Source organism: Megalops cyprinoides, chromosome 12 (genome assembly GCF_013368585.1).
Source record: "Megalops cyprinoides isolate fMegCyp1 chromosome 12, fMegCyp1.pri, whole genome shotgun sequence".
Lineage (NCBI taxonomy): Eukaryota > Metazoa > Chordata > Actinopteri > Elopiformes > Megalopidae > Megalops > Megalops cyprinoides.
The window spans coordinates 32,309,523-32,318,618 of NC_050594.1; the positions used below are offsets into that span (position 1 = coordinate 32,309,523).

General features: G+C 48.1%; 1 protein-coding gene across 1 annotated transcript in view; it reads right to left on the bottom strand.

Annotated features, from left to right (window-relative positions):
• Positions 1–2,319: 2,319 nt before the first annotated feature.
• Positions 2,320–9,096, bottom strand: part of tmem260 (transmembrane protein 260) — a 33,044-nt gene continuing 26,267 nt past the window's right edge. Inside the window, exons 9-16 of the mRNA XM_036541492.1 lie at positions 8,100–8,211; positions 6,669–6,841; positions 5,417–5,588; positions 5,167–5,306; positions 4,437–4,613; positions 3,367–3,420; positions 3,168–3,252; positions 2,320–2,878 (exon numbers count right to left, since the gene is read on the bottom strand). Of these exons, the coding sequence (XP_036397385.1) occupies positions 2,624–2,878; positions 3,168–3,252; positions 3,367–3,420; positions 4,437–4,613; positions 5,167–5,306; positions 5,417–5,588; positions 6,669–6,841; positions 8,100–8,211 (1,168 nt within the window). The 3' untranslated portion in view covers positions 2,320–2,623. The remainder of the gene's footprint in view (positions 2,879–3,167; positions 3,253–3,366; positions 3,421–4,436; positions 4,614–5,166; positions 5,307–5,416; positions 5,589–6,668; positions 6,842–8,099; positions 8,212–9,096) is intronic.

The window sequence follows — 9,096 nt, forward strand, 5'->3', positions numbered from 1 at the left end:
ATTTCCGTATGAGGGTGTTGACCAGGAGGACCCAGTGTGGCAGGGGCCAAGGCTGCATGGAGTGTGTGACGGAACGATCATCACTTTCTACCAAAAAGAAAACAGCCCCAGAAATTGAGAAACACACACAACCGTGGGAAGCACATATGTTCAAAACACAGAAGAGGCCAGATCTCTCTCCCTCAGCCTTTCTCTCAAAGTCCCACTCCCTCCACACACCTTCTTCAAAGCAGTTATTAAGTCAGTAGCAGAATGAAATTTGGTCACACTTGAATTTTACGGAGACTACGAGCACAGGGAGAGATACGTCTTTATTAGTATGTTTAATCCGTGGAAGGCAGAAGACTCTTTTTTGCCAGCAATGACGTAAGGTCGCGGAACCATCTGTGACAGGCCCAATCTCTTCTAAACACCGGCTGGAGGGGGGAAAATTGCATTTTGCAGACGCTTGTACTTACTGTCCCTGGCTTCCCGGTTCCTTTGCACATATTGGGGACAATGCTGTGGCTTGGATATGACAGGGGTAAGTGGCTGAAAACAGTCAGTTGTTGGGGGATTAGGGCCCACGTACACATGGCCAGCGAAGACGCCAGATCTAACTGTTAATGTCCAAATGTCCCATTGCAAAACAACTGACCACAAAACACTTGCAGCAAGTGTGTGTGCTCATCTCTCAATTCCTGTATCACAGCCTCTTTCCAAAAAATGCTTCTGGGGCTGACGCAAGTATGAGATTCATTGCATTGCAATAAAATTATTGTGTCCAGTAGAAGACAGGAAAGGGGATCCAAGTATTTTGAAGCCTGCTGGTGATGCAGAAACATTTGTTTTCAGTCTACTGTATGGGCCTGACAGAAGGTCATCATTGGAGTTCAGAACTACCTAACAGAAAGGAAACTGGGACAGACAGGGACAGGGAGCTACTCTGAGGTACAGATGGAAAGGATGCCAAGCCAGGAAACTGAAGAGCACAGAGAAGCCAGGCCAGGGGCACCTCTTACGATACCTGAAAGCAGAGAGAACCAGGGCCACTTCTGTCTCCTACCATACTGAAGACACTGGGAGAAGGGAGGGGACTAGCATGGGAAATGACACCTAAGACATGGACACTGCCCACCCGCCCGATCCTTAGTAAACCCCCTGCCACACTCCAGCGACCTGGGTCAGCATATCATCTTTTACACCAATGTACTGGGCAAGCGGTCTGGGAGGGGACGGGGACACCGCTGGCAAGGGGGCTGAGCAGAGAGGGGTGGACACAGTTTCCTCTCTTCCTCTCCTGCCTACCACCAAGACAGGGGCTGACTGCCGGACTCATCGGCCAGCGATCAGCAGCCCTTGTCCCTGTCTGTTTAAAAAAATACGGAGCGCAAATCCTCCTCACTATTATTCAGTGCAGGCCCTCAGTCTGGCCCCAAACTGTGGGCAACAGTAATCTAGACCAGCTTCCTACTCTCTCCTGAGGGGGCTGAACAGGCATTAAGCCTTCTTCTTGTGACATGGCATGGCAGGCATCAACAAGTAAAAAAGTGTAAATGGTATAAGTAATCCACATCAGCCAGAGGCTGGGTGACTGTGGCGGTGCTTGCGTGCCTCCACTTCAGCCAGCCATGGCCTGGCCGTGTAACTGCCTGTCCATCTGTGCTCCAGAGGCAGAGGTGTGCGTGCGTGTGAGGGCCCTGCGTGCTGGAGTCGGTGCGTTTCCGTGTGGGCCGTCGCGTGCCTACATGGCGGCGCATCTCGAGGGAAGCACTCCACCACCTCCGCGTGCGCCTCGGCGGGGCGGGGGCGGAGGGTGGGGGAAAGCACAGCCAGGCACACTGGGACCCTCTAAAAGGGTCTCTGGCTCAACATTTCACATTTCCTTTAAATCCACAGAGGATTAGAGTGCAGTCAAAAAAAACCTCATCAAATCCATTAGTTTTTAGTGTTTAATAGGACAAGCGCAGGCAGCAATGGTGAGATGGGGGTGTTTTAAGTGCCAACGCCAGCGCAAGTCTGTCCCAGATTAACTGCCCACTCTAATCCCCATTGCTGTGCCCAAATTGGGCCTCCCTCAATCTCGGGGCTGTGGCCGGACTATGTAAACAAAGATATAAACAGCAGGTGGCCAGGGTCCTGTAATTATGATGTTAAAATCTGAGAGATGACGTGGTCTGGTCCTATGCTATGGCCTTGCATGGTCAAAGATGGAGAAACATGGTGAGCCACAATCTTAGAAATGGTGATGCATATCCCTGTCCAGTTTAAACCACAGCTCTCTGAGGAGACAGCTGTAGAGTGACTGCTTGGCAGCAGTTGAGGAAATGTAACTGATTTTATTTTTTTTAAGTAAAGACTGGGTCCGTGTTTGTCTAGCATCATTACTTCAACTGCCCTCAGAAAAGGCAGTAGATTTTGACATTTCATGAGCCCATCACAAACCTGGAAAGCAGCCCATCCACCTGCCCCAGCCTTCCCACCTTCACCACCTCTCCCTCTTCAATGAGCTCTGGTGTGCTGTCAGTCTTATTTGTGTGGTTTCACTGGCCCTTTCCATCTCAATTATGTCCTGCCCTTCAGCAGAATCTCATTCCCACTCAAGAGAAACAGGCAGCCCACATTGCTGAAGGTCCACCAAACCTCAGGAGGAGTGCCTCTCTCGGAGTCTCTGCCTCTCTTTGAGGAGGTGTGAGACCGCAGTGCGGATGGCGTCCGCCTGGGGGTCTGTGGGCTCCTTCTCCAGATATAAGGTGAAATGCTCGATGCTCTGGGTCAGAAGGTTGTCTGGGTTGTGGCCCCGCGCCCCAGACCTCAGCAGCCTCTCACTGGCTAACGCCATGTTCTTGTCCCAGTTCGAGGGGTGGTCCTTGTGTTTCTCCACTATTTCCTTATACAGCTGCCAATAAAAGGGAACTGGTCATAAATGGACATTTTTACCTTTGAGCTGCAATAAATAAAGTTAATAAAGAGGTAAAGAGGTGTGGCACCTGGTTATACTTTGGTTACTAGTAATTAACCTTTAAACTGCAACAAATAAAGTTAATAAAGTGGTAAAGAGGTGTGGCACCTGGTTATACTTTGGTTACTAGTAATTACTGCCATAATGTATTACGAACCACTAGAGCTGTTCTGAGTGTTTGTCCCTGCACATTTGTAGACATCATAGCTGTAGCTGTCTGACTCACAGTGTAAGACAGCTCAAAGAGACGTGTCTTCGTCTCTCCTTCAACTTTGTCCGCTAGGTCAAACAGGAAGAAGGCCGTCTTCATCCTGAAACACACACATTAGTACTGTGCTGGAGCCAAACTCTGCATGGGTTGAGCAGTACAGGTGTTTGCCTGTAATGACAGAGTAAAGAAGGTAATACAAGGCTGCTCTTACTACCTGGCTTGCCACATCTCCTCATTGGCCACTCTTTCCCAGGTCCCAGGATGAAAGCTGTGGAGCAACACAGCATTTCTTTCTTTATTAAACACCAAAAAAGCCTTAACTGCCTGCATTTCAGTCAAGTGTAAAGTACTGCTGAAAAAATTCTGAGGCAGCTTTGTGACCATGCTGACATACCCAAACCTCAGAAATAACAAATACCACAGAGGACTACAGAATAGACTAAAATGACACTACAGAATAGAGCACATAAGAGAATGAAGGTCATTTCACATCAAAAAATGGAACATGCCAGCAATTTACCAGCACCCAAAAGATCAGAAGGGATTTACCCTCATGTCATTTTTCACCCAAGTTGCCAATGTGTTATCTTTTAGACTGCACTAAGCAAAGCCACGTTTACCCTATAATGTGCTGTGTTTGGGTACCTTATTACTTTCATCACCAACTTTCAGTCCTTAAAATATTTGATGCCTTACTGTGTAGGGCCTCTGAGTTCTTGTGACAGATTGTATATTATGCTAACATAAGCTTTTTCCAACCACAACCTTCAAGGCAATTTAGAACAAAATATGATTAACAGAAAAAACAGATTAAATAACTTCATTAGTGAAGTTATTTTATTGTATATTTAAACAGCTACTACACTATACTATTTTGCTTTTATAATGCCTGCATAAGAGGACTAACCCGACAGACACATAATATCCTACTTTATAATTCGCTACAGGAGCAACAGTTAACATTGTGAGCACATGAAATCGTTTGTGCCATGGGTACAGAGCAGTAAAATGTGAAGCTATATAAAGCTTATTAAAGACAGCAGGTGAATAGAACCCAAATTTCCCGCCTAGGGATCAATAAAGTGTTATCTTATCTTAGAAAACCCTTGCTGTGACTGCTAAGGTTCAGTTCAACAAGAAGCTTTGACAAACAGGAAATATAAGTAATTCCAGTGTCTTTTCAAGGTCTGTAATTGTCACCTGGTATTTGCAACATATTGAATTGAGCCCAGTCCCCACCTGACACAAACAGTACAGGACAGACGGACGCCTGGCTCCACACACCTGTCATGAGGCTCGGTCCAGTTGTACATGTTCCGGGTGCGCCGGGCCCACTCTTCCGGGTGGAAGCGGGCCTGGGCGGGCACCAGCTGATCGCAGATGCCCCAGGGCCAGTAAGCGAAGCTCCTCTGCCAGCTGGGGTCTCCGTTGGGCAGCCCGATGCAGGCGAACACGGCCCTCCTGCAGGCACAGAGGCATCACACAGATCAGCCTGCACAGCACCCTCTCCTCACACTCCTCTCGCTCTCTCACTCCTGCCTGTGGGAGGCAGTGTGGAGCAGTGCTTAATGGCAATGCTGCTGTAAATCTTAAATAAGGTACTCAACCAGAATTCCTTCGGTATCCGTCTTTATGAATGGACAACACTGTAAGGGGCATCTACCAAACAAGATAAAAATTTAATGTCATTTCTAACATGTACATTTCTGGCATTAAATAGCATCTGAGTAAGTCTAATACAGTGTAGTCCAAAGTAAACCTAGACCATGAGATTCTGACATAAAGTACATTTACTTTTCACCCCTTTCCTAAAAACCCCAGCCAAGGGGTTAATCAGGTTGCCCAGTATTATCCCCTTTAAGGTGTTATTGTTTGCCAAGCAAACACTGCCACCTGGTGGTAGGAAAAATACAACAACACAATTGCGGTGTTTTGTTTCAACCCCACTTAGGTCATTCTCTGTGCTTCCAAACAGTAACCTGCCCCCGAGATGAATAACGTCATTGTGTCTCACTGTGAGTTGTGGAGCAGAAACTGCTCCAGGCTGAAGGTGCGCTTTTCCTCCCACTGAACAGGGTCCCACCAGCGCCCAGGGAAGTACACCTTGTGGTGGTGATGCCCCAGCTTCGCCACATACCAACTGTATGTCATCATCTACAGGAGGAAACAGCACAACCGATCATGGGCCCTTTCTGTCCCTTCACAGCCAATGACAGGAGCTCAGCTTGAGCTCCCAATCCAAAAGAGCCAGTCAGCATTCATACCTCCTGGTCAACAAGGCTCACGTCAGGACGTAGTCCCTGGCAGTAGTGCAGGTAGCGCAGGGTGTTCCCTGGGAGGTCACCACGGGTCAAAATAATGGAATTCTGGGGGATGGAGTCCAGAAGCCCCTGGGCAAACCTCTCCACTACATCATTACGGCTCTGATCACACTCCCTGTGACACATATAGACGCAATGACCCAAAGGTTGACAATATTACACTACACTGGATGCTGAAACAGTAATTACATAGATGCACACTCTTCTGTACAGTCACATTATTCACCAACACAATCTCCAGGTGACAGGCATCGGGTATGGCTGTATGCGTGTTTGTTACCTTGTGTGAAAGCCAACAGCTGTGTGAGTGTGTGCCTGCATTCCTGATGTAAGTACGTGCTTTGTTCTATTTAAAAGGTGCTTTTTTTAAGTGCTCCTTGGCAACTACTTTCCCCTCCTTCTCTTCCCCTTTATGTTCTCTCCCTCTTCCCATCTACGCTCTCTCTCTTCCCCTGCACACTCTCTCCCCCCCTCCCCTTTCTCTCTCTCTCTTTCTATCTCCCCCTCAGGCGCAAGCCCCTGCTGAGATGTTCTGTGATTTGACTTTCTAATCAGCACCAGGCGAGCGCGATGTGAACTGACAGCGCTGTCCAGGTTGTACACCTGATCAAAGAAGCGCTCTGATGTCTCGCAAAGTACCTTGTTAGTGTAATCTGTTGACTCTGATCGCTAACGTCTCAAATCATGCATTAATGACTTCATTATTCCGCAGCCCGGCTTTTATTCAGCCCTTTACAAAGGGGGGGGGGGAGTGGAACAGGGGGGAGGCTCAGCAGAGTTCCGCGGGGCCCCTGTTTTTGAACACACTTTCAGACTGGAGATTGAGAATGAGGAGACCAGGGCGCCGGCAACCTGTGGGACAGCCTGAAGGCCTGACTGAGCCTGGGGGAGGGAGAGCTCCTTCCTACCTGAGCTCAGGAGAGACGGTGGCGACCCAGCAGGCTGAACCGCTGAGGCTTCACCCCTTCTCTAACAGTACCATTACAGAGCCTATTGGCCACCAAAGGCCTTTCACCACCACTCCGTTCCTACTAGACCACAGCCACAATTATGACCTCTTAAAGCTGTACCCTGGTCCTGCCCACTCAGGCCCCTGGTCTTCTGCTGGAGCTCGTATTCTGTGCTGATTTGAGAATGGGCCAAGCCCCTTCTGGGATGGGTCCCATCTCTACCCCCCTCCTGAGGCACGCCTCACCTGTAGTTGGAGTGGGCCAGGTGTGCCACCAGTCCAGCGGTGAGGGCCCAGCCTCCCGCCCTCCACAGCCCCCCCTGGCCCAGTCTCCGCTCCAGCCCCTCCACCAGAACACTCAGACCCAGCCCAGCCAGGACACACAGCACCGCGTCACTCTGCAGCCAGAACCTCTCCACCTGCCCAGGAGACACACACGCGCGCGCACACACACACACATACATGCACACGCACTTACACACACACACACACACACACACACACACACACACACACACACACACACAAGCACACCCGCACACACACACACGCACGCACGCACACACACACACACACACATGCACACATACATGCACATGCACACACATACACACACACACACACGCATGCCCGCGCACACACACACACACACACACACACACACACACACATACACACGCACACACGCACACAGGGATCAGCAGAAAGGCACAGCCCGACAGGTTACCTACTGCTTGCGCTGGTTTCTCTTTAGCACAGATTCACCGGCGTTAGCATTCCCGCTATAATACGGGCTCCTGTGCACTAGTTTAGCAGGGCCTGAAGAGCTACAATCCAGACGATTTTCCGGGTCTCTGTAAATCACCAAGTGCTAAATACCTTTAACATGTGGACTAATTAAGCTTAATAATTAATCTAATTTAGTAATTAAGGATTTGGGTGAAACCTCTCCAGGACCAGATTTGCCAATAGGGTATTTTCCCCACAACTAATACAGCAGTGTCTGACCTTACAATAGCTTTTTCAATTTGAAGACTTATTGCTCAGTAATTACTGAACACAATGGCATGTCTTGTTAGTCTGTTATTCATGCCAGGGTGTTATTTTAAAAAGGTTCCTCCAAATCCTGTGTGGTGCTGTAATCGAGCTGCGCTCTGTCCAGTGAAACTGTCAGCTCAACTGAGAGGGACCTGAGGTGTGTACGGGCAGACTGCTCATCGCCTTTACCCAGCGCTTCCTCAACAACTCACAGCACTACCTTTTCTGGCAAAAAATAAAGGCTGCAAACAGAGCTCATATTATTTAATTACTAGCAGATCTCCTGCAACATTCTTTTGGTCAAATATAGCACTGATCTCCATGCAAAAGGTTCACTTGGTGACACAACGGACCTTACTAGCCACTAAAACCAAAATTACTTCAAAGGTTGCACTCATTAAAAAGACTTACAGAACATGGCAGCTGGGCAGCCATACTGGACGGGACTTAATGAGAATCCTTATTTGTATTCACAAGTCATTCTTCATCTCAGACAAAAGCCACTGTGATTCCACACCTCTACCCAGCAAACACATTCATTTAGGACATTCATCTGTATCCAAATGGGAACGTTTTAAGCAAATGAGAAAATCTTTTAACCACATTTTGCCATTTTACATGCATATTCTGTTCACTCACCACTCCCAAGAGCAGGGGCTTCTTGATATCCAGGTTGGCTCTCCAGGCAAAGAACAGGGAGTACAGCAGCAACATGCTTGCCAGCAGCCATGGCAGGACACAGCGCCTCCTGCTGGTGAGGGACAGCACAACAGCCACACTCACAGAGCTCACACAGAGAGATGCAGTACATAGGCTCACTGTCAGCGCTCACTGGGAGCAGCTTTCCCATCCACATACAGAGCTTTCATCTGACAGGCTTGTGTCAGTCATGTGCCCTTTGACCCTGTGCCTGCCACTCACTGCAGTACTGTACTGGTGTTACAAGGGCGGCAGTGTAGCATAGTGGTTAAGGAGCAGGACTCGTAACCGAAAGGTTGCCAGTTCGATCCCCGCTGGGACACTGCTACTGTACCCTTGGGCAAGGTACTTAACCCACAGTTACCTCAGTAAATATCCAGCTGTATAAATGGATAACATTGTAAAGAACTGTAACCTACGTAAGTCGCTTTGGATAAAGGCGTCTGCCAAATGAATAAATGTAAATGAATCAGCATGTATCAGTGTGTGAAAAAATATGTCTGTGCACATGTGTGTACATAACAGAGTACATCTGTGTGTGTGTATGCCCCTTGCTTGTATGAGGCACCATTTCACATGTGTAAAGTATAGCAGTCCATTATGTTAGGTAGTTATCTTCAAGGAGAACATTATAAGAGATAAACACGGCTCTTATTTCTATCTGCTTCAGCTGAACGAGCCATGATATAACCACCTTACTATCTTATCTATGAACACATGCATCTAACAAATACAGTTTTACTGAATTATGCTGGGCGGAAAAGAAGAGCCATGTCACCTAACATGCAAAATTGTATGTACTGTATATGTGTGTGTGCACGCACGTGTGTATGTATAAGTAAGTGTGTGTGTGTATGTGTATATGTAAGTGTGTGTGCGTGTGTGTATATATCTATTAGGGGTGTGCATCTCCATCACTGAGGCCGATGCGATACAC